This window comes from Salvia splendens, unplaced genomic scaffold, assembly GCF_004379255.2.
Source record: "Salvia splendens isolate huo1 unplaced genomic scaffold, SspV2 ctg988, whole genome shotgun sequence".
Taxonomy (NCBI): domain Eukaryota; kingdom Viridiplantae; phylum Streptophyta; class Magnoliopsida; order Lamiales; family Lamiaceae; genus Salvia; species Salvia splendens.
In genome coordinates, this window is record NW_024599679.1 from 1 (window position 1) to 26,241 (window position 26,241).

At 42.7% G+C, this 26,241-nt stretch overlaps 1 protein-coding gene and 1 pseudogene across 1 annotated transcript; one reads left to right on the forward strand and one right to left on the reverse strand.

Moving 5' to 3' along the window:
• Positions 1 to 21,336: 21,336 nt before the first annotated feature.
• On the reverse strand, positions 21,337 to 22,981 carry LOC121791982 (UDP-glucuronate 4-epimerase 1-like). Its single transcript, XM_042189777.1, has 2 exons — positions 22,276 to 22,981; positions 21,337 to 22,196 (listed from the first exon to the last, which is right to left on the reverse strand). The coding sequence occupies exons 1-2, from the start codon at positions 22,785 to 22,787 to the stop codon at positions 21,437 to 21,439; spliced, it is 1,272 nt and encodes a 423-aa protein (XP_042045711.1). The 5' UTR covers positions 22,788 to 22,981; the 3' UTR covers positions 21,337 to 21,436.
• Positions 22,982 to 24,128: 1,147 nt separating this feature from the next.
• On the forward strand, positions 24,129 to 26,236 carry LOC121791981 (annotated as a pseudogene).
• Positions 26,237 to 26,241: the final 5 nt, after the last annotated feature.

Sequence of the window (26,241 nt, forward strand, 5' to 3'; positions counted from 1 at the left end):
ACTTTCTCTCTTCCTCATCTCACGTTCAAATCAGCCGCCGCAGCGAATCCGCCTCTGTCGCACAGAGCCGCAGCCGCTGCTGCTGGACGCCGCGCGCCGCTGCTCTCCGCACGCTGTTGTACCGTCGAGAAGCGCCGCTGCTCCGTCGCCCGTCGGGTTCGGTCAGCGCCGGTGCCCCGAAACACCCCAAACGTCCCACATCTAACCCGACAACCCGCACAATCCGAAACAATCTGATTCAACCCGAAACAGCCCGCAGGTAAGTTCTTATGTTGATTTCGTGAGATACAAGTTCAATCTTGGATTTGGTTTGGTTTTGATTACTAGATTATTGGATTGGTTACGGAGTTATGAGATGCACACAAAAAAATTGAGGCTGTTGTAGAGGAATTGATGTACTTTGGAGAGGAGGAATTGCCTAGCAGCAAAAGGAATTGTATTCACGGCAGTTTGGTTTCTTTTGTTTGATCGAGCAGTTGCAATTGCAAGAAGATTTCTGTGTTTGTTTTTCCCAAATTGTATGAGATTGTGTTCTGATTAATATAGAAGGAGGGGTGGTTTGAAGAAAATGATTGTGATATCTATATACAATGCACAAAAATATGGAGTGAAAGTGACGGTGTAGCAAGTTGCCTACATATTCTTATCTCCAAATTATTCTCCTTCGTCAGGAAGGAATATGGTTTGCCTACTCTAATTAAATGCAGCATTTAATGTTGTCTGCAACAAATTCGATCCTTTGAATCTGCCTCTTCTTCTTTTTTTATATATATTTGTTTATTAAAGTAATTATTTGAGTATTTGTTCACTTGTTCATTTAATTTGGTGTAGGTATAATCGGTTTCAAGTTCGTGGCTATCCACGTTGAAGTACTGATTTTCGTAGAACGCAGGATGTATAGATTAAATTTTGTTGGACTTTGTTGGATGTAACGGACATCAAAATTTTATTTTGGGATCTTATTTATTTATTTATTTAAATTCTTATATTCATATAAGTGTAATATATATTTACGTGTTCTATTCACTTGTCTAACGTCAAACAAACAACGACAACAATCTATCGTGCTCGGAGTTAAACGCATAAAATAGATAATCAAGCTACTAATATAGTTTATAATAATATCGGCTTAGCGGGTCGTTACATCAAATGCTTCTACACATACTTCATTCCAATAATTTTTTACATCATTCAATGTGTTTATTACACCATATCAGCGTTGTGGCGGTGGTGATAGATTTTGTAGAGAGAAAGAACGGCACTCGACGGTGAAACCGCATTTACGTACAGGAATGAAGTAATAATCCTACTGGAATGAAGTAAGAACCTACTGGAATGAAGTAAAAACCTACTGGAATGAAGTTAAATCTTCGTAACATGTTAGTATGACTTATTTACCTTCGGATGAATTAAAATAGGCTCGTGATAAAGGCGAAAATAATTGATAAATTTGTGTCTCTCATCCATAAAAAACTAGATCTAAAAACCCTAATTTGGTATGGTTTGGTGGTTCGGTCTTTAAGAGTGGATTTGTGAATAATGGGACTCTATATATATATATATATATATATATATATTATATATATATTATATATGGTCCTGTTAGGTTGAGATTATTTAGCTAAATTGAGAAATGAGATGCAATCTCGGCCACTAATCCACAAGATTAACGAAATGTCAACAGCTATCACATTATGTCAACACGGGGGTATAAGTGTCATTTCATGTTTTAATGTGTCGGATTGTTGACATAGCTTGTATGTCTAGTTGACATGACTTATAATTATTGTTGACATGGTTTCTATATGTAGTTGACATGGTTGTACGTGTAGTTGACATGGCTTGTAACACAGTTGACATAGCTTGTACGTGTAGTTGACACGATATGTACCGTAGTTGACATGACATGTCAATATTCTATACAATCTCATCTACCAAATTGGTATTTTATGGAGTTGTGTTACGAAGCTCAAGGTATGTTCTCATGCTAATTCCACAAATGTCAGCAAAAAACATCACATAATGTATTCATAAATTTCAAAGAAATGTCACTAGCAACGCAAATGTCAATATGTCAACAGACCTCCAAAGGCACCTACAAAATGTCATCCTAAATTTTCATCTTCAATTCACAATGTCAACAAACCAGCATCTCCTACATTTCAACATGTCAACAGCAAATGTCTACAACTGAAGTTTCAATATAATGTCAACAGCAAATTTGTTCACCCAAAAACCAACAGCCAATGCCGCAGATTTTCAACAAATAAACAACATTCGAGAAACGCCGCAGAGACAGAATCAACGCTCAACTCTCCGCAAACTCATCCCTAAATCGCTCAACTCTCCGCAAACTCATCCCTAAATCTGAAAAGTTATTTTCCCTTCTTTCTCTGTCTCTCTCGAATCGAATCAAAATTCTCACTGAATTGACCGATTCCGATCAATATAGATGGACAAGGCGGCGCCATTGGGGCACGTGGTGGATCACGTGAAGGAGCAGCGGCAGAGGGCGAAGGAGGCGAGCAAAATCAGCAGCGGCGTGCCGAGCGAGATCGACGAGGTAATCGTCGATCAGATTGAAGACGGATCGGAGCAGATCAAGTCGTCGATCTGTTGCGACGATCGGCCGGAGCTCTTCGCGGAGATCGGGAGCGCTCTGAAAGCGCTGGAAGCCACCATTGTTGAAGCCAACATCTCGAAGCACATACACCAGCACCCTCACAATCCCTAATTAAAATATGAAATTACCATTCTGTCCTTTTATAATTAATTAATCTAAAAATATTTTTCATGTGGCAAATTCTGGACCACTCATTTAATAAAAATGAGTGGCTGAGATTGCATCTCATTTCTCAATTAGCCTAAAAAATCTCAATTGATCATGGACCTATATATATATATATATATATATATATATATATGTATATAGTATATAGTATATAGTATATAGGGATGGGGGAGCATTATGGTGCCACCATAGTTAGAGTGGCAACGTACCACCAACCTCGTGCTGCCACGTGGCACGTTATCCAGCAATATCATAGTAAGCGTTTTAGATGGATTTCTACAGATTGCATGATAGTACTACGTGGATTGCAGTGTAGAGTGCTGAGTATTGCATTATTTTCTATAATGCAAAATAACGGTATAAAAAGGCAATCTGTCTATATATATACAACAACTGAAACATTCTATGTCTATACCGCAATACTCAACAATCTACACAGCAATCCACATATTACTATCATGCAGTCTGTAAACGCATATTAAATGAATATTGCTGGATACGACTCTAATATTGTTGGATAACGTGTCATGTGGCAGTACGAGATTGGTGGTACGTTGTCACTTTAAGAATGTAATCAAATAGGGATGTAATCAAATGCAAACTTTCAATATTGTACAAACCCTAAACTATGATTTGGACAGTTGGAAAATATCAACATATGACAAAATAATAGCAACAGAAAATGTCAACACAGTGTCAATGGTTGATGCTTGATAAGGCTCATTTCATGCATCGGTTTAAGGGTAAAATGTACGCTGCTTGATCAGTTTATCGCGCAAAACAAGTGTTAAATGTGCAGGAATGCCACTTGACCAAAGCAGCAAGGCCAAACTGAACAAGCAAGTATAAAAGGCGATAAAAGGCCAAGAATCGGGGGAGTTGATCAAGGGGAGTGATCAAGCAGTTAGGCGGGGACCACTGGCTTCTAGAAGAAGAACACGTGAGGAAATGAGCTGGATGTGGCGCACCATTCTGTTATCAAGGACAACGTTCTAGAATGGGACACGTGCTAGCTTATGAGACGCAAGGACGGACCTGAGTCATGAATCTGTTACTCAAAAGCGTCATCATTCTAGAATAAAGGCACGTATCAATCAATGAGTCTCTCATTCTCAGCATGAGCGAATATTCCCTGTCAGGATCGTTATCCAGCTGGAGGCCGAATCGAGCTTATAAATTGAGGGTGTGCCATCACAAGAAGGGGAGATCCTTTACTTTCCGTCTAGTTTAGCTTAGTTTAGCTTAGTCCAGTTCTCTAGAATAGCTTAGCTTAGATAAAGTAATGCGTAGTTAGAAAGGGGAATTAAAGAAGCGCTGCAGAATACTTGTTTTCTATCGGCGTATTCCTAAATTACCTGCCAAGATTCTTCTCGGTTTTACTTGCTTTCTTATTTTCTGAAGTATTAGCTTAGTTTTAATTTCACGTTGTATTGCTCTCAGTTTAGTTTAATCAAAGTTATTTCGTTTTCATCCTCGCATTTACTGTTCCGCTGTTACTGGTAATTTACTTGACCCAGTAGTTAAATCTCTGTTGATCAAGCTAGCTAGTTTAATTCTGCCTAGAGTAAAAACAGTAGTTAAAAACTCTCAAGTTAAAGCGTGGCAGCAGCCAACCCCCTTGTTCACTACTCACACACTCAACACACCAACTTCTCTGTGGGATCGACCCCGAACTTGCCGCTTTACTGTTAAAGTTGTGCAAAATTGGGAGTTTACAAATTACTTTGGTAAGGAAGAAAGAGCGAGAGCAAGACTGCATTGATTTAGTGGCAACGACATTTGCTAACTGATCCGACCGGTTCGGTTATCATTCCATATAACTTGATCCGCATTCTAATCGCGTCTTCGTCTATTTCCAAGTCCTTCCAAAATGGCACCGTTGCCGGGGAAGCATGGTGTTACTTTATGTTTGTGCGTAGTGCGTAGGTGTATATAGTCTTATTTCCTTGTTTTCTCATTTTGTTTTTCACTGTTGATGAGAAGGTACCAACGAGGTGGACACTGGAATCATCCCTTTCTATACAGAGAGACTAATGCTCATTGGAGAGTCTAGGAAGCCGGCGTTGTCACCACTCGTTACAGAGCAGCATTAGAAGCCGCAGCAGCCGCTGAACAGAACACACAACCACCACCAGCAGAGATGGCCCTTGTCGCTGACGACTCCGGTATCGGATCTCTGCACGCTCATGATGAAAAGGAGCCCACACATGTCATTGCCGCTACTCCTGGGATGCGGACCATAGCGATCAAATCAGGAGTGCTGGCTGTTTTGTCCCTCTTTTACGGTCTTTCAAAAGAGTGTCCGTACGCATTTCTGGAGGAGTTCTGCCGATATTGTGATATTCAGCCCGTGCCGACTGGATCCACATCCGAAGATTATAGGCTCAAAGTTATTCCCTTCGTTTTAAAGAGAGATGCGGGCGTCTGGCTGTCAAGGCTGCCAGAAGAATCCATCAGGACCTGGGCTGAATTCTGCATGATATTCCTCGACCGCTTCTTCCCAGCATCAAAGACGAGTGCCCTCAAACGGAAGATTACAGAGGCTAGGCAGGAGTATGATGAACCCCTTGGCCAGTACTGGGACAGGTTCCAAGGTTTGCTTCAAGCATGCCCCAACCACAAGATGAAGGAGAAGGAAATTTACTCTGTTTTCTATAGTGGACTCACTGTGGATAGCAAGAACGACCTCAACCTCCCAGCTCAAGGGGACTTCTCGAAAACCGCATTTAGCCAAGCCAAAAATATCTTGGAGAGGCTGATCGAGGCTAAGCGGTCGTACGAAACATCTCGAGGCCAGTATAGAAGAGGGGCAGTGCATGTAGCAGAGGCGCGCAATGACGAAAAGTTGGAGGCTCGATTTGAGCAAATGGAGAAGAAACTGTTGGAGGTAGTAGAGAAAGCAAGACCGCCACCACCACCTGCACCAAAGGAGACACAATATGTGCCGCAACCATCCCCACCAGAAGAACATCATTATTATTACTGTGAATTCTCCTCTGAGGTAGAGCCACAAGCCCAAGTGAATGTCGTAGGTCATTGGAACACGAATGTGAACTGGATCCAAGGGAAGCAGAGAGATGCTCCGTGGAGGGACCACCCAAACTTTAGGTGGACTGATCAGAATCAAAGCCAACCACCCCCGACGCAGTCCTTACAACTCACCGAGGGGCAGCCCAACTGGCCTGCTCGGATCCAGGAGAGGCCGAACACTAGAGGGAACAAATTGCAGGGCGGTCAGGCAGGATGGTCAAGAGGACCTCAAGGGAACTGGTCAAGTGGAGGACAACCTAACTGGTCAAGCCGACAACAGAAAGGAGAGTGGGGGTACCAGCACCAAGTCCCTCAGTTTTGCAACCAGGGAAGACAACCAAATGATCAAATGGTGAACTATGTCCCGCAGTACCAAAGAGGAAACCCGCAGAATCACTTCCAGCCAGAGCAGTATGGACCTTCCGGCTACTATCAGCAAGGTCATGGAGGAGGTCGATTTAATCAGCGATATAACAAACAGCAATTTGAAGTTGTGATGATCCCGCATCAGCCCCAAGAAGCGATGCGAGAAATACAAGAGACTCAGAAAGAACAGAGGGCTGCACTCGAAATGCTTACAAAGCAATTGTCCCAGGTAGCCATGTCATTGGGCGAGCTGAGAGGGAATGAGGGAATGCTCCCAGCCACAGTGCAGCAACCTACAGGGCGCGAAAATGTCAATACAGTCTCTCTGAAATCAGAAACAGTTTGTCAAAGCTCATTTGCGAGTTTTCCAACACCTAGACTCAATCATAATGAAGGCTTTGAGCCTAACACTCGTGAACAAGTTGCTGAGAAGGGGAGGATGGTCGAAGAGAAAAATGTGACCGGTGTGATCCAACCGAGCGATCTTTCACCAAAGAGGACTGACCCAGGGGTATTTACGCTCCCAATTTCCATCAGAGGCGTTCAAATGGAGCACGCAATGTGCGACTTAGGGGCTTCCATCAATATTATATCGTATTCTATATACAAGAAACTGTAAAATGCTAAGCTTATCGAAACCAATATGGAAATACAGCTAGCAGACGGGTCTTGCATTTACCCCGAGGGAGTTCTGGAAGATGAAATCGTCAAGGTCAACAAATTCTTGTACCCCGCCGACTTCTTCGTCATAAAGACGACAGAGCCAGGAGCAGAAGAGCCTGTGGGAATCCTTTTGGGAAGGCCATTCCTATCTACGGCTAGCACAGTCATTAATGTTCGCCATGGGACGATACATCTAAGTTTAAATGAAGAACAGCTTACATTCGAAATTGACAAAGCTGTGAGGAAGTCGCAGGATAGCGAGAGCATTCAATCAGCAGACACTATCACACCTTGGGAGCGAAAGTACCTAGAAAAGGAACCCTTCATTAAACCGTCATCTAACTCCACCAATGGTGAAAAGCTTAAGAGTGAAGCAGATGACTGGTTCAAGGCAACCATGACTAGGGAAATGGATGACCAAGGCCTTGAAAGAGCAATTATGGACTTCTGCAAGCAATCACGGCCAGTCAAGTCAGAAGAGATTGTTCAACCAGGGAGAGTCGAAAAACCACCTGACCAAGCTGGCTTGTTAAGAAGAGAGCTGAAGGAGAATCCCGCACCTACAAGGCAGCCATTGCATTGGCAAAACTGTAGGAAAAGGAAGGACAATCGAAAAAAAAACTAAGGACATGTGAAGAAGGGGTCAAGTGGAAAACAGTAGACCCGAATAGGATAAACCCAAATCAGTACACGCATCCAGCCACGGTGGAAAAAGAAGTGACCGACCTCTTCTCGCGAAAGGAAGAGCCCATCGATGAGCAAAAAAAGCCACCATCCCAGTATCAAATCAAGTTGATGACCAGAAAGCGGAATTCAGAATGGGCAGATCCTGAAACCATCAAGGCAAACACACACCAAGGAGACACCCCCAATTCGTTCTCTTTCGATGTGAAGTGTCATCGGGTTGAGCCCTACAGAGACAAGACCAAAGCTGGAGTGGTGGAAGAAATTCTACTGACCTTTCCCCAATCTCAACCAGTGAGCAGGTAGAAGGAGTGATCGGGTACTCCTGGGTAGTCTGCTTGATCAAACAATAAATTTTAAATCCATTAAATTGATCAAGTGACAACCTAGGGGAACCCGGTCAAGTCCTTATAGTTAGTGTAAATAGTTTTTCTTGTGTTAGTTTTTATTAGAAAGTTAAAGGACGGAAGTAGAGGTGAGAAACTGATCAAGTGGAGTTATTGAGTTTTCATCTGGATATAATTGACCACTTGATCAGTGCAACGAGGGCTAACCAATGGCCACAGTGATTTACTTAATCAGGGGCAGGTGGTGATAGGACATATGCAGTCATTAGAGAGGTGTCAGGCTACGCCAACTGTCTAAATGAAAGGACGTCCTAGGGAGAGGGAGAAAGCGTATCAGAGAAGCTAAGCCAGCTGGCACTCTGAAAAAGGCGCGCCCGTGCGTGAACAGTCGCAGAGATCTCAACCGTCAGAGATCCCAACAGTCGTGGTATCAGTATAATAGGCAGAATCTCAGGGTCGTATTTCACTTTCAACCAAAAGCGACTACAGTGCATTCCTTTTACTCTCCCCACACCGATCCAAATTTCAAACCCTTGCCTAGAACATTTTCTCCACCAGCAGTCATCACCATTACGAGTGAAAATGTTTATCAAGTAAATTCCCACTCCTTCATCATCCCCCAGTGCCGGAGACGACAGTGGCGACCAGGAAACTTCATCCCAAGTTCGTCAAGAAAATCCTAACTCTTGTACGCCAAACACCGCCCCACGACAAACCAGCACCGCTACTCCAAGTCCCGAAATAGATAAAGAAACCCTACGGCACCTCAATAAAGTCCTCCTGAGTATACCTCGCGAGTTGGACGATGCAGCAGCATACGCCGAACTCAAGGCTAGACTTGGGATTTCCCGGTCTAAAAATCCTACTTCATCCTCTAAACCAAAGATCCCACCTAGTTCTCCTACATCACCAAAACCATCTTCCATCCAACCTTCACCTTCGTCCTCAACCCAGCCGATGCAATGTAGCGCAGACACCGCCGATAAAGAAGGGTTGGGGGAGGATTATGGACAGCCGTTCGCTATTCCGTCGCCAGTAGGCGGTGGCGGCTCCGCTTCGATCCATAAGCCGCATTTGACTGAGGGCGGCGGCATCAACAGTGAAGAGGAAGAGGAATTCCGCCGGTTGTTCGACTATAGGAAGACGGAGGAAGAGGAACCGCTACGTCGTCAGACGCGGCGTATGACAACGGATCGGCTCCTGGAGGTAGCTTAAAACCTGAAAACACAAGGTGAGGAAGGAACAGTGGTGCAGAAGCCGCGCACAGTACGGAGGCTGGTGGATGAAGAACCAGAAGAGCCTCAGTTCCAGGAAGTGGGGGAGGAGAAAAAAGCTACCAAGGGCAGCCTGGCGAGGGAAAGAAGAGAGAGGAAGGGGAAAGAGAGTATTCTCCCTACTCGCAAGAGAAGCCGCCCCGCTGACACAGAGGTCACCATTGCAGATGCTTTTGTGCCCGCTTCCCCACAACCAGGAGATGAGGGCAGTGATTCGACTGGAGAGGAATTGCGTTGGACCAGAACGACCAGGAGACAACAAGGAAAGCCTGAAACCTCTCCTTCCATCGCCTACTCTCCTCAGCATGTGGTGTTGACCCCAGCTCTTCGCCAACAGATGATGGAGTTCGATGATCCTAAGATACAGAAGGAGGTGCACCAAAGGGCGACCTCCCAGAAGAAGTTAAAAGCGGGAAAGATGCTGCACCAGCCATCCCTGGAGAAGATAGGAATGAAGGAGAGGTTTTCAGCCTACATTGTCGGCATCGGTTTTGAATGGTTGCTAGAGGTCGATGAGGCCCCTGTGCCTGAGGACCTAACCAAGGAGTTTTTCAAATCCTTCCGCTTTATAGGAAGTTCAGACCTGAACGAAGAGAGTGTTTCCTTCAGGGTCTTTGGCCAAGAACAACTAATGAGCCTCAACGATTTCTCTATCCGGATGGGCCTCTACACGGAACAAGAGGTGGCTGACCGGGTCTGGGTTGGGCGTGATATCGGTCTCCCTCAGAGGAACCCAGAATTCGATCAGCAAGCCGTCTGGAAGGCAATATGCGGAGGACGCGACCCTACGTTCAGAACTTCTGAATCCAGAGGACATCTTATTGCTGATCCTGTCCTCCGCCTAGCCTAGGTTTACTTAGCCTCCAATCTCCTCGGACAAGCAAACACACTGGCGATCCTCACTCTGGCTGAGCTCTATTTCATGTGGAGCATGAGAGAACAGAGGAAAGTCCACCTGGGGTTCTGGCTGGCATATTCCATGAACCAGATGACTACCCATGCTGCCCGCCATTTAAACATCTGTCACCTCCTCGGGACCTATCTGAGGAGGAACTGGATCGTGAAAAGAGTCGGACGCCCCGTCCTTTGCCCTAGTCCTGAAATGTTTGACCTTGACTTCTTTGTTAGAATTCGGGTTTTAGAGAAGACGAAGGGAGGAAATTTTCAGTTTTACGCAGCAGGCCGGCGGGAGCAGCAAAGAAGCCAGCCCCAGAGAAGAAGAAGGTTAGAGGAGGCCTCAGCAAACCTTGCCGATGGAGAAGAAGAGGATACACACCAGGCGCCCACTCCAAGGATGGAACAGGAGGAGGCTTCAAGCACTGACAATGAATGGAAGCTCCAAGTGGAGCAGACATTGATGCAGCTGGTGGAGAATTCAAATGCTCAATGGTTCTGCTAGCCAGGATGGTGGGAACTACCCAAGACCAGACCCCTGCCAAATGACCACCACCTCCCTCTACACGCTCTCCTCCGTCTCAGCGCCCGTTTTCCTTCAAGCACACCTCAGTCTCTCCCAATAATCCTCCCGGAAAGTATTGAGTACAACCCCCCATCTCAGCTCACGTTAATTTCAAAACAATTTTAGTTTTAACTTGTTTTTGGGTATGTATAACTGTCATTCTATTCCGCATCACACTTAGACCTGTTTTGGGTCTAAGTGTGAGAAAGTATGCATGCTCGCTTTTGCTCTATATGTTGCTTGCCCGCTTTATGTGTCTTTTGTTGTTGTTTATATATTTATTAGCATGTGTTGATCGCCGGCACTGTCTCACACTTAGCCCAGTGTCTGGTCTAAGTGTGAGAAGTTTCCCTTGTTTGTTGTTGTGCCGTTGCTTGTGCCTAACCCTTTTTTCCACTGCATCAAGTCCCTCGAGGACGAGTTCATATGCAGTGGGGAGGGGGACGGGTTAGTTACAGTAGAATCATACATGCTAAAAATTTAACAAAAATAACAAATTCCAGTTAGTAATAAAATAGGTAATATGCATGAAATTGGATAATTGGAAGACTTGATTACTTTTTGGAAGAGTTAGAAAAAGGATTCAGTATGCTCACATGTAAAAACTTGATTGCAAAAACTTGATCAATTTGAACGACGCAAGTATGATGGAAACGCTCAGTTTCTAAACCAATTGTGAAGCCTCTCTATATGAGAGTTATAAGCCAAAAGTAGAACACTTTCTACTATTTTTACAAAAGGAAACTTTACGAGAGGCTGACTTTTAATATTGAGATGACAATTGCACAAGTAGTAAGGACTAAAGGCACTAGGACTTAGCCTTTTGAGCCATTTTCTTCCTTCGTTCCACAAACCCGCCTCACTAATCAAGGCACCCCTTAGTTAACCACGTTGAGTCCATACACTCTTACCCATTCCTTGAAGCCTTAAAACCAAATTCAAAGTTTCATATCACATGAGGAAAGAGGGTCAAAGAGCTGAATTTTGTCAAGGGAAACAAAAGGGGATAGCGATAGAATGGTCGAAATGAAGGGTAGCCGGGTTGATCAAGTTAGACAATCGGGTTGATCATATAAAAAGAAATGAAGAAAAGGTTTGAGAAAAAAGGGCAGGAAATAGTTGTAACCTGGCCCAGAAAATCAAAAGTCAGGAAATAAGCCGGAAGTTATAAGGCTAAAGGTCGAAATTTGACCAAGAATGAGCATCAAGCAGAGGAAGAAATAAATATCCCAAATCTGATCCAGTGAGTTTAGTCAAATCTTTGGCTTTTTGACTCATGTGATTTTTCTTTTTAATTTACAAATTTTATTTTAAACTTAGAACCCCTAGGACCCTACCCTATTACGTTACTACCCTTGAACCCCGTTACAACCCAAAACAAAGACCTTAAGGAACTATCTTGTGCAGTCCGATTCAAAGTATTAAATTTATGGCAACATCGAGTGAACAAGTCCTAACATCTCTGGTGAGAAATGAGTGACTGAGTGAATCCAACAGTGGTTTTTAAATTGAGCAATCTTGACAAGCTAACACCTTGATCAAGCAAAAGCGAAAGAGAAGGAACACAAGCTACTGGCAAATGGATTGACCTCGACCTCGGGTATGATTGTTGGAAAATTATTCGGTCTAATGCATACATGTGAATACGTGTTTTTTTATCTTGAAGTCTTGTTTTCGTTTTTTCTTTTACCTGTGAAATAAGTAAACCATGCCTGAAATTTGCCTTATCTTTTTTCTTTTCTTTTTTTCTTTATACTTGAGGACAAGTATGTTTTAAGTGTGAGCAGTTTGTTAATGCTCATTTCATGCATCGGTTTAAGGGTAAAATGTGCCATGCTTGATCGGTTTATCGCGCAAAACAAGTGTTAAATGTGCAGGAATGCGACATGACCAAGGCAGCAAGGCCAAACTGATCAAGCAAGTACAAAAGGCGATAAAAGGCCAAGAATCGGGGGAGTTGATCAGGGGGAGTGATCAAGCAGTTAGGCGGGGACCGCTGGCTTCTAGAAGAAGAACACGTGAGGAAATGAGCTGGATGTGGCGCACCATTCTGTTATCAAGGACAACGTTCTAGAAGGGGACACGTGCTAGCTTATGAGATGCAAGGACGAACCTGAGTCATGAATCTGTTACTCAAAAGCGTCGTCATTCTAGAAGAAAGGCACGTAGCAATCAATGAGCCGCTCATTCTCAGCATGAGCGAATATTCCCTGTCAGGATCGTTATCCAGCTGGAGGCCGAATCGAGCTTATAAATAGAGGGTGTGCCATCACAAGAAGGGGAGATCCTTTACTTTCCGTCTAGTTTAGCTTAGTTTAGCTTAGTCCAGTTCTCTAGAATAGCTTAGCTTAGATAAAGTAATGCGTAGTTAGAAAGGGGAATTAAAGAAGTGCTGCAGAATACTTGTTTTCTGTCGGCGTATTCCTAAATTAACCGCCGAGATTCTTCTCGGTTTTACTTGTTTTCTTATTTTTTGAAGTATTAGTTTTAATTTCACGTTGTATTGCTCTCAGTTTAGTTTAAGCAAAGTTATTTCGTTTTCATCCTGGCATTTACTTTTCCGCTGTTACCGGCAATTTACTTAACCCAGTAGTTAAATCTCCGTTGATCAAGCTAGCTAGTTTAATTCTGCCTAGAGTAAAAACAGTAGTTAAAAACTCCCAAGTTAAAGCGTGGCAGCAGCCAACCCCCCCCCCCCCCACGTTCACTACTCACACACTCAACACACCAACTTCTCTGTGGGATCGACCCCGAACTTGCCGCTTTACTGTTAAAGTAGTGCAAAATTGGGAGTTTACAAATTACTTTGGTAAGGAAGAAAGAGCGAGAGCAAGACTGCATTGATTAAGTGGCAACGACATTTGCTAACTGGTCCGACCGGTTCGGTTATCATTCCATATAACTTGATCCGTATTCTAATCACGTTTTCGTCTCTTTCCAAGTCCTTCCAATGTTGTGTTGACATTGTGTTGTCACTGTATTGATATTGTGTTGACATCAAAATCTTTAAATTTTACATTGTGTTGATACTGTGTTGAGGAGTTTGGAGTTTATACAATATATAGAGTTTGCATTTTATCACTACCCTATATATATAAAAAACTTTTTCGATTCATTTTTCTTCAGATTTCTTAAAATTAGTGCTGAGTTAAATTTGGATAACATTTAATAGACGAAAAGGGAGTAGTGGAATGGGGGGAGTTAGAGATGCCCACGGTTCGAAAACCGGCGGTTCCGGTTCGGAACCGCCGGTTCCGGTTTTGGCGGAAGCGGAACCGGAACCGGACCGTGAGGCTATTTCACGGTTCCGGTTCCGGTTCGAAAACCGGGCGGTTCCGGTTCCGGTTCGGAACCGCCGGTTTTCCGGCGGTTTTGGCGGTTCCGGTTTTTGAACCGGCGGTTTCGCCGGTTCAATTATTTATTTTTATTTTTTTTTAAATTTGAAATTTGTCTTTATACAACAAATCGGAACAAGACAATGCATAATTCAAGCACAAATAAGACGAATAAGGAGAAAATGAAATAAATTTTATTGATTTTGAGTTGTAACGGACAACGATACATTACAATTTACAATACATAAGTATACAATACAACAACATACAACAATGTAATATAATTTACAAGTGTGGTCGGGCGTCGGCTCGTCGCCTCGTCGGACTCGGAAGGTAAATTTAAAAAAAAATGAAATGGGGGGGAAAAAGGAAAAATTGAAAAGGGCTTGAGATCAACTTAAACTTTCAAAGTTAAACTTTTCAAATTTAAGTTGAGTTGCCTACGTATCCACAATTTTATTGAGGAATCAAAGCCCACGTAGTTCTCTTACCTTGGGATCAACCCTTTTTTCTTGCAAAATGTTGCCCATTTTCTAAGCAAACACATATCAACACGCTATATACACATTGCTGCATTTCTAATAGGGGCAATTTGATCTTCCAAAGCAATCAATGCATCTCGAACACACATAGTCAGAATATTATTCAAGCATCTAGCATGGAAAAAATTAGTACTAATAGATAGTTTTTCTGATTTTTTCCATGCTAGATGCTTGAATAATGTTCTGACTATGTGTGTTCGAGATGCATTGATTGCTTTGGAAGATCAAATTGCCCCTATTAGAAATGCAGCAATGTGTATATAGCGTGCTGATATGTGTTTGCTTAGAAAATGGGCAACATTTTGCAAGAAAAAAAGGTTGATTCCAAGGTAAGATTTCATAGATCATTCAGGATGCGGCTAAGTTGTACTTGAAGATCATTAAAATATATTCCGCATTTGATATTTATCAAATGGGGAATATATTTTAATGATCTTCAAGTACAACATAGCCGCATCCTGAATGATCTATGAAATAGGGGGGAAAAAAAAATTGAAAAGGGCTTGAGCTCAACTTAAACTTTCGAAGTTAAACTTTTCAAATTTAAGTTGAGGTGCCTACGTATCCACAATTTTATTGAGGAATCAAAGCCCACGTAGTTCTCTTACCTTGCTTACCTTTTTGGTCGGCAGTGCTCGCCGTTCACCGCCCCCGTCGACTCATTGCTAATGTTGAGTGCTATCGCTTCTGACCTCGTCATCGCCATCGGAAGAAAATTCTTCACCATCACTCTCTACACGGAAGTCGAAATCCGGCTCTTGTGCTCTCATGTCCGCCTTTGCCCAATCGTCAAGTAACATAGTGGCTTCCATGTTCTTGGCGGAGAGATTGCTCCTTTTGTCGTCTAGGACACAACCGCCGACACTAAAAGCTTGTTCAACGGCGACGGTGGAAGCGGGAACGGCGAATATCTCCTTAGCCATGATGGAGAGTATCGGAAACTCTTTGTCATGTGTTCCCCACCAATTAAGGACGTCAATTTGTTGAGTAGGAGGACCTGCATCTTGAAAAATAGAGCGCGATTCCAAATATATATCTAATTCACTAGTCGCTCTAGTCCTATTGGTTGTAGTACCGTATAGATCTTGCAATTGTGATACTACGTCGGGATCGATCATGACATTGGAAAAATCCCCTCCACCAAAATCAAATGTAGAAGGACTAGGAGGAGCACGTACCTGGTGAGCGGTGTTATACCGCATTTCATATTCCGCGTAGAGAGAACGAAGTGCACTATCTAACCTATGTTTGATTTCATCAACATCCGGAATACTTAGTTCGAAGCATTCTCCTCTTGTCAAGCCCATTTCGCGGAGTTGAGAAAAATCCAAAGCGTGCAAACAACCATAGTACATGTCTAAAATTTTATAAACACCATGCAACTTCCACTTTGGATCCAAGCATTTTGCAATCAAAAACACATTTGGAATACGTGAAAAATATTTTAACCATTTTTCAACCATGTAAAACAAAATAGCCTTCAACTCAACGAATTGAGTATTTTTCACACAAGTTTTAAAACCAATTGCCACATACATGCAATGCTCCAAAACGCGCACAGAAGTAGGATAATAAACACCGGATAACTCAACAGTGGCATTTTTTGAAAGCGCGGAATAATCGAAATAAATCCATGCTGTGGTCCCAACAAGCGGGTATCAAAATCAAATCAGAAGGAACATGAGGACAACTTCTAAAAAAATCACATAAATACTCAATGTGGTTCAAAGTCGACTCCAACATATCATATGTCGAGTTCCACCGAGTTGAAACATCCAAACGAAAGTTGGTGTACCTGCATTGCTTACCATGACAATATCTCTTCCAAGCTCTACCAATAGGAGCTTTGTTATGAATCAACTTCACAGCAGTTCTAATAGGATCAACATACTTTTGCCACAAATCGATGGCATCTTGAACACACAAATTCAAAATATGGGCAATACATCGCACATGGAAATATTTACCATCAATAACAGGAGAACATGCACTGATTAAATCATCTATGCTAGCAGTGTTAGCGCTAGCATTGTCAAAACCAATAGAAAAAATTTTATTGATCAATTGAAATTCATTCAAAACTTGAATGATCAATTGAGCAATTGCTTGTGCAGTGTGTGGTGCGGGAAATTCCCGAAATGCAATCAAACGTTTGTTTAAAGTCCAACTGTGATCAACGAAATGCACCGTGATGCCCATATACGAATTTTTACAAAAACAATCAGTCCACACACATCAGAACAAATAGAAACTTTATGCCCTAAGTTAATAATAAACGTACCTAATTGCGCCTTCTTTTCCATGCATTGTCGAACAACGGCTCGCGTCATTGAAGTTCGACTCAATTTTCTTGCAGCGGCATTATATACTTGCCGCATACTCGACTCAAAAGCATCGTTATCAAAAGCATTGAATGGAAAATGTTTCATAACGGCAAATCTAGACATCACATTAAGAGCATTTTTGTGATCATATTTCAAAAGAGTATTGCTACATTAATTTCATATTTCAAAATTAATGAAATTAGTAGATAATAAATATTAACCTGCCACTCATCCATGTTCATTTGAGAAATTTCATCAATAACGGATCTCCGAGATGGCCTCTTGGCCTTTCCCTTTCCCTTATCAACACGACCTTCTCGGGATGAAGACATATTGGAATGGTATGTAGAAATGTAGAAATATGGAATAATATATTTTTTTTTGTTTTAGTAATTGAGAAAGAAAGACAACTTATAGAACTACGGGAACAAGTATAACTGTATAAGTGTATAACAATGCGTAATAAGAGTAGCAATTGCGTAATTAAATGGAAGCACAATAGCACAAATGAGAAATTGGAGACAAAGAGAGAGAATTGAGAGATTGAAGAGAGAAACTCTTATTAACACAAGAGTGGGGTGAATGTAAATGAGGATAGAGGGGGGTATTTATAGAAAAAAATGAGGGGGAAAATGGAAGAATTCGAATTTGAAATTTAAAAAAAAAAAAAAATTTGAATTTTCACAAAACCGGCGGTTTTGGCGGAAAACCGCCGGAACCGGCGGAACCGCCGGTTTCCGGGCCAAAACCGCCGGTTTCCGAAATAAAACCGCCGGTTCGGTCAACGAACCGTCTGCAAAAGCTGCTCCATTGTCGCCTCGTGCTCCGCGCCGCCTCGAAAGCCACTAAACCGGCGGTTAACCGCCGGTTAACCGCCGAAAAACCGGCGGTTTCGACCGGTTTTGAAGATCACCACCGGCCCCCATCCCCTGCCTCGATTTAAGCGCCGGAACCGGCGGTTCCACGGTTAACCGCCGGTTCCGAACCGTCCCGAACCGCCGGTTCGGTGACGGTTCCGGTTCGAAATATCTTGAACCTGAACCGGACCGCGAACCGAATTGCGACGGTTCCGGTTCGGGAATATTGCGCCGGTTCCGGTTCCGGTTTCGGAACCGCCGGTTCCGGTTCGGCGGTTAACCGCCGGAACCGGAACCGGTGGGCATGTCTAGGGGGAGTATATTGTTGATGCCCACCTAGCAAGTGTCGGCAGGTACAGACAAACACAAGTGTCCGTGTCTCGCTGGAGAGGAGTGTCACGTGTTGGTGGGCCTAAGGCTCTCTTTAGCCGCAATTCATGCACCCTGTCCCACGCTGCATTACTGTTGATTGTACCCCTCCTCTATTACATATTTTATTCCGTACAATCCCTCCACTCCCTTTCTCCCAACTACATTTCCTTTTTTTTTTGCTTCTTGCATGATGCATCCCTAATTCATAAATATGTACAGTTTATTTATATTCCCCGTGTCCAATTCACAAAAAATGTTATTATACGAAAACAATGGAATATACATATTCTGTAACTTCCAATTTTGATTTAAGTACTACTTGTATTTTAATGACAATTATGAATTAAAATATGAATGAAGCATTTTACATTTATCCTATTTGAAATTCATGTAAGGCCCCCTCAATTTTGACGTAAAAACTTACACTATACTATATTCTAAATAAACTATATGTATGCACATGTGTTAATATTAAAGTATAATTTAACAATTAATCATTTCCAAATCTGCTGGCCATGTGAAATGTATCACCCCTTATGTTAACTGTTCATATCAAAATAAAAGGAGCAACACATAAGAATCCATCAAAAAATTTCAAATTATTCTATTTTTATTTAAAGCGACCAATAATTGTAATTCATGCGCTTAATTGAACGCTTACTTAACACTTCTTTCTTCCCATATGCGATCCATATTTCTTCTTTTTTTTAACATTGGATATAAGGTGAATCATTTCTCTTTGTAGCAAAATGATACGAGTATAACACAATTACTACTTAATTTTCTTTACCCTTCTATTTTATTCCTTACCCTTCTATTTTATTCATGTCTTACTTTATTCTTTTTTCCATTTACTTTTTAAACATCATTTTCTCAAATCTCATAAAAAATAATTCTCACTTAGGGCATCAGCAGTGGGGCGCCCTAAGGTGCGCCACGTCATCAGTTTTATCCTCCTACCTCCCCATCTGCAGTGGGGCACCCTAAGGCGCGCCACATCATCATTTTTTTAATATTTACAAAGTCCATACGAATTTTAAAAACTTAATAAATTAAAATACGTATTTCAAAAACTTCATTTCATTTAATAAAAATTAATACATTACAATGCGAATTAAAAAAATGCAAACTCAGCGACGGCTGTTACGAGCCCACACTTCTTCAATCATGTCGCTCATGAGCTGCGCATGATCCTGTTGGTTGCGCATTGAGGCCTGTCTAGATAGAACCTCATTGAAGCCTAACGGTAACCCTCTATCGGGTGTCTCGGTCGACGTGCCGGACGAGCTAGATGCACGGTCATCTTCATTCCAATCGGAGATGCTTCTGCCATCATCTCTCGACTATCATGTTGTGCATGATTATGCACGCATATATGACATCGGCGATGACTTCCTTGTACCAGGAACGAGCCGGCCCTTTCACAATTGCCCACCGTGATTGGAGCACACCAAATGCCCGTTCGACATCCTTCTGCGCCGACTCCTGCTTTTGCGCAAATAAAACCCTCTTCTCACCAATTGGGCAGCTGATCGTCTTTAGGAAAACTGGCCACCGTGGGTAGATGCCATCGTCCAGGTAGTACCTCATATGGTATTGGCGTCTGTTGGCAGTGAACTCGATGGCCGAGCCGTTGCCGTTACATTGCTCGGTGAAGATGGTGGACGAGTTGAGGACGTTAATGTCGTTGTTCGATCTGGCTACGCCGAAGTAAGCATGCCAGATCCAGAGTCGATGGTCAGCGACGGCTTCGAGGATCATCGTCGGGTGGCTGCCCTTGTATCCACTTGTGAATTGGCCTCTCCACGCCGTCGGACAATTCTTCCACTGCCAGTGCATACAGTCGATGCTCCCGAGCATCCCAGGAAACCCGTGCGCCGTCTCGTGCATCTGCATCAGACCCTGGCAATCAGTGGCAGTCGGCTTGCTCAAATATGTGTCGCCATAGGCCTCTACTATCCCCCGACAAAAGCGCTTCAGACACTCGCGGCCTGTAGAATCCCCGCTGTGGAGGTACTCGTCAAAAAGGTCCGCCGTGGTGCCGTATGCCAACTGACGAATAGCAGTCGTGCACTTTTGCAATGGTGTAAGGCCGGGTTTGCCGATGCCGTCCTCCCGAAATGTGAAGTATTCATCACGTGAAGACAATGTCCGAACAATGCTGAGAAAAAGGTACCGCGACATTCTAAACCGGCGGCGGAAAACAGTCGGGCCCCATCGTGGTTGATCGGCAAAATAGTCTTCAACCAGACGTCTGTGAGCTTCCGGGTGGTCGCGTCGGACATACGTCCTATGTCGAATAGGCCTATGGACTTGCTCAGCCGTCGCTGCCGCCGCCTCCCCCTCGCGCTGCATTGCCGCATAGCATGCCGCCATGGCCTCTTCAACGGCTGCATCTAATGCTTCTGACGTCGAACTACCGGACTCAGACGAACTAGAACTATTGGTGTCGTCGCCGAGATTCATTTTGGTTGGATATTGAGAGAGAATATGTAAAGAGATAGTCGATATGTTCATATGTACAAATGAATGAGAAACGAGATTTAAATAGAAAATCAAAAATGCGTGCCATCGTCCGCGACCATCGTCTGCGTAGCCCACAGTGGGGCGGACGATGGCGCGGCCGATGGCCTATCGTCCGCGGCCATCGTCCGCGTAGGCCGCAATGGGGCGGACGATGGACATCGTCCGCGCTATACTCCGCGCCCTTAGTATAGGGTGCGACGATCGTCCGCGGCCTATGTCACGCACCCGCAATGGGGCGGACGATGGCGGGCGCGGACGATGCGCGCCATCGGGCTTGCCATCGTCCGCCCCATTGCGGATGGCCTTATGAAAGGGCATAATCCTTAATTTATTAAAAAAAAAACACTACTACTCTCTCGGTCTCACTTTAAGAGTCTCATTTAAGTTTGACACGAGTTTTAAGAAATGCAAAGGAAAAAATTAGTGAAATATAAGACCTATTATCATTTATAGAGTATTCCAACCCGACTCTTAAATTGAGATATTGAAAAATGCTAAACGCTAGTTTAATTTTTTACTATTTTTATTCCCATATATGCCTAAATTAGTGCCATTTCATATTTTTTTCCGATTGTACTCTTTTTTTTCTCTTCTACTTAGCTCTTGTCCACTTCACCAAACAAGCTAATTTTCCCTACGTAAAAACGACGGCAACTACACATTAACATTCTTTTCCAATCAAAATGCTGTAATTTAAAAATAACAGCGATGCCGACAACTTGATGAAAACCACATGAGGTTTTTACATAAAAAGATACATACACAATTCCTCAAAAAGAAGAAGATAAGAAAAGAATGTATTTACCTTCCTTTTACCCATTTCCCATGTTTTTCTCTCCTTCATTCCGTTTATCAAAAAAAAATAATCAGTTCCCAGAATTGGCGTGATTGTAACCATAATACGATAAATACCATTTAACGAACTTCTTCAGACCCGTTTGCAAATCGGTGGTTGGGTTGTACCCGAACTCGTTGTGCGCGTAGCTAATATTGGCGTGCGTGAACGGAACGTCGCCGTTTCCAGGCATGTCGAGCACATTTTTCTTCGCTTTAATCTTCAAATGCTTCTCCAAGATCCCCACCATCATCGGCACCGTCACGGGGGAAGTGTTGCCGAGATTGAATATCCTGAACTGCGCCGGCCCCCGCTTCTTCCCCCCTGACCCGGTGCTCTTCTTCGCCGTGTCTAACGATCCAATGCACCCCTTCACGACGTCGTCGATGTAGGTGAAGTCTCTAGCCAAATCAGCGTGGTTCTTTCCTCGGTATACCGTGATCGGTTTACCTTGGAGGATGTTGCGGGTGAAGGAGAAGTAGGCCATGTCGGGCCGCCCCCATGGGCCGTATACGGTGAAGAAGCGTAGCCCGGTTATTGATAGGCCGTAGATGTGGTTGTATGTGTGCGTGATTTCCTCTCCGGCTTTTTTTGTGGCCGCGTAGAGGGAGGCGGGTTTGTCGGTGCGGTCGGATTCGGAGAAGGGGGCTTTCTCGTTGAGGCCGTAGACGGAGCTGGAGCTGGCCCACACGACGGAGGGTTGGGGGTTAGCGGACTTGGAAGCTTCTAGAAGCGTGACGAGGCCGGCGATGTTGCTGTGGATGTACGAGTGGGGATTCTCCATGGCATACCTGATGCAGATTGTATTATATAATTCAGATTCACAGAGTTCTGTGCCGGGATATGACAAACAAGGCATACTAACAGTACCTGACGCCGGCCTGGGCGGCGAGGTGCATGACGTGTGTGAATTTGGCGATGTCGAAGAGCTTGGCGAGTAATTTGGCGTTGTTGATGTCGCCGTCGACGATGAAGATGTGGTGGGAGGAGAGGAGGTGTTTGCGGGCGGATTTGAGGGCGGGGTCGTAGTAGTGGTTGAAGTTGTCGAGGCCGACGACGCCGTCGCCGCGTTTTTTGAGGGCGAGGGAGACGTGGGAGCCGACGAAGCCGGCGGCGCCGGTGACGAGGACGGAGAAGCCGTTGGGGCGGTGGATGTGGGCGGAGGAGCGGAGGTGGGTCTCCCAGTGGGGGGCGGTGGTGAAGTAGTTGGTGGCGGAGGGTTGGAAGGTGAGGTAGGCGGCGGTGAGGGCGAGGAGGAAGAGGGCCCAGAGGAAAAAGGTGCTGGTGGAGGAGGAGCAGCGGTGGAAATGGCGGTGGGATTTGTCTTTGAATTTGCCAGGGGTGGAGGGGAGGAACAGCTCCTCCGCGGACATGGACGGCATTGTTGTCGTATTATTTCGTCAATCAGAAGAAACAAGGTTGGATCTGTATTATATTTAAATTATTAGTTGGGATTGGAGGTCTCTTCTCTCTCTGGGAATATGGAATGGGGGAGGAAATGATTGAGAGAGAGAGAGGAGAGATCCAAATCCTGAAAGAGATGCAGAGAGATTGGGTTACATCTGCTAAGGAGGAAAGGGGGAGGAGAGGGGGGAATAATATATAGTGGGAGACCACAAATGAATACGCGTGGAAACTGTTTTGAGTGGACACACGGGATTTGCCCATTTTGGAGAGACACATCATTTGCCCATTTTGGAGAGACACATCATTTGTAAATGCACAATAAATTACTCCCTCCTCCGTCCATCATGCTATATGAGCCATTTTGATTATTTCACTTTGCGAATAAAATTAAAGGGAGAAAGTGAATAGAATGTCATACTCATTTAAAGTATTTATTTTATACGGAGTATTAAATTATGAATTTAAAAAGTTGTGGAATGTGGGGTTCACAAACTAAAAGTAGAATAAAGTAAATAGTTCTATAAATTGTGGACAAACCAAAATGGCAAAAGGGTTCTTTAAATCATGGACGGAGGAAGTATTAAATATTCCCTTTTATTATCAAATTTTAATAAAACATTGGTATAGTATAATAAAAGTGGAAAGTGGGGTGTACCTACCATTTATAGTAAAAGTGAACCGACACTCCTAATGGCAGACAAACTAAAATGGTAAGACACTCCTAATAGTGGACAGACTAAAATGGTAAATCGGGACTCATAATGGCCAACGGAAGGAGTAGTAAAGATAAAGAGTGAGTAAAGTATGTGATGGAATAATTCAAGAGTGATTAGATATTTTTTTTTTATCAAAAAATGAAATGAAAGGAAATATGACTCAGCTTAATTGGGAACGAATGATTACTATTTTATATTTTTTCGGCAGTTCATAAAAACTACTAGTTTCATTTGTAAATGATATGATCACCCGTAAGTTCTATGTGTAATTGATAAAATTCTCATATTAGAGAAAGGAAATAAATAAATAAATAAAACAATAGTATAACTGAAATAATAAAGAGAGAAAAGTAATTATCCTAAGCTAAAAAGGGAGTCTTGAAGCTTGTGTTTGGGCCAGCCCACTTATAAAATTCTGGAGGCCCATATTGTTGGCTCCACACAAATAACGGGCAGGCAATCAAAATACTGTAGGAAATTTTTTCGTAAATATATTAATTTCATTTTCTATAGTAGTAGCAATATTTGAAATTTAGAACCACTGGCCAACCCACAATTTATCATTAAATTTCTCATATCTAAATTTGGTTTGCAACTTTGCTTCTTTTTTTTTTAGGGAAAGATGGAGTATTTGATGATATATTCGATTTAAATATTAAATTTGCTTCATATTTCTGGAAACAGAAATTAGGCACACAATCGAAGAAAAAAAAAAGAAAAATGAGTAGAGTGATATGCAAATTCATTCCATCTTCCTCTATCCCTGCTACTCACCTCCGCTTCGCTCCTCTTTGCACCGCCGCTTCAACGTCTTCGCGTATGGCTGCTCAACCTCTCTTCTCGTCGTCGTCATCAACGCCATCTTCCCCTTCCCCTCCGCCGCCATCGATTTTCTCACTCTTTGTCACAGTCTCAAGGTATCCGTTTCTGAATTCCTGAATCAATGCGTACTCAAATTTGTATATTGTATGATGGAATTGAAACTATCTCCTTTCTTCACTATGTCAAAACATTGTAGATTAGAATGCTTACCTCTATTATGATCTGGCTGTGTTGGAATTTTGGAAAGGCTGCTGCTCTATACAAATTCTAATAGAACATGTTGCATATGAATTATCAAATAGATCTGATATTTATAATCAACAACCAAATAGATTGCAATGTGATTTCAATTTGATATGAAGGGAAGTAGATCGTTGGAATTTCTTTAGTGAAAACATGAAGTCTGAAGGAGATACACATGGATTAGGGAAGAGTTACCTATTACATGGATATGTTGCTATATGCATCATTTTATCACCTAAATTTGCTTAACTGGATCTATTAGCGTAAATATGATCTCCTTTTGCAATCCTACTAGGCGACGAAGCGAGCAGGATGGGTAAAAAGGGGGGTTCAGGAACCAGAGTCGATAGCTGATCACATGTATCGGATGGGATTAATGGCGCTTATAGCTTCCGACAATCCTAGCGTCAACCGTGAGAAGTGAGCGTTTTTTTTAGAATTTCAGTTATGTGGTTTATTATGTACTATGTCGTGTTTTGAATTTTTACACCTGTACCACCTCGTGAATCTCAGGTGTATAAAAATGGCTATTGTGCATGACATTGCTGAAGGTGAGGGATGTAGTATGTAGTATTATAATTTACAATTTATATGTGTTAGGAATAGATTGCATCAGAAAATGTGGATGCTTTTGGTTGCATTCAGGAGGAGCAAAGAAACTTTTTAAGGATTGGCTAACAAGCATTGCTTTGTATTGTGGGATGATCTAAATCTCTTTTTAGCATCTTTCTGATCAACTGCAAGATTTCATGTTTGATTCCGGTGTATAGCTATAGTTGGTGATATCACTCCTTCTGATGGGGTTCCAAAGGAAGAAAAGAGCCGACACGAGCAAGAAGCATTGCAGAAAATGTGTGAACTACTTGGAGGAGGTGAAAGAGGTAAGAAGAAATTTTGGTAAACCATTGTTGTTCTATTTGAACTTAATATATGTGATATTTACCATGCTCTTATACTAGTTTGCTGGCTGTAATATGTTTGCTGCAGCTCAGGAGATTAAGGAATTATGGATGGAGTATGAAGAGAATTCTTCTATGGAAGCTAAAGTTGTGAAGGACTTTGACAAGGTAAAATATATATGGATCTCTTGACTCTTATGTGAAATGGGAAATTTCCTCAATATGGTGTTGTTATTTACTGAAGGTTCAGTTCAGAATTCCAAAGTGTGCTTATAACAAGTAAATAGTGATCGAAGTGGGTGCATTTCTGTGACTAATTTTACCACATCTATCAGTAAAGTAAAGAGCTAACTATTGCTGAAGTGATGTATCACAAGCTTAACACAAAACTTTGATTTCGACAATCATTGAGTGCACAGTCCATTGGACATTAAAACTGCTGCATTTATTAAGTAGTACTCCTCCATCCCACTTAAAATGACACATTTTACTTTTTAGGATGTCTCATTCAAAGTGACACATTTCTAGAAAATGGAGACACTCTTTGCACTTTATTCTCTTTCCACTAGACACACTAAACAACACTGCATAAAATCTTGTGAAATACTTCGCTTTGTCTGCTTTGACTGGGAATGGGGGAGTAATCATTGTTAATTTTAGCAATTGCTTGCTTATCTTCTTAGTTCTGTTTTTTTTCAATCATCTCAAATTTGGACTTACTCGCAGGTGGAGATGATACTGCAAGCTCT

Excerpts from the sequence above, each read along its gene's own strand:
- LOC121791982 (XM_042189777.1), bottom strand. The coding sequence starts at position 22,787 with ATGCCGTCCATGTCCGCGGAGGAGCTGTTCCTCCCCTCCACCCCTGGC. Across the intron at positions 22,197-22,275 it reads GCCGCCCAGGCCGGCGTCAG|GTATGCCATGGAGAATCCCC; the intron begins GTACTGTTAGTA and ends AATCTGCATCAG.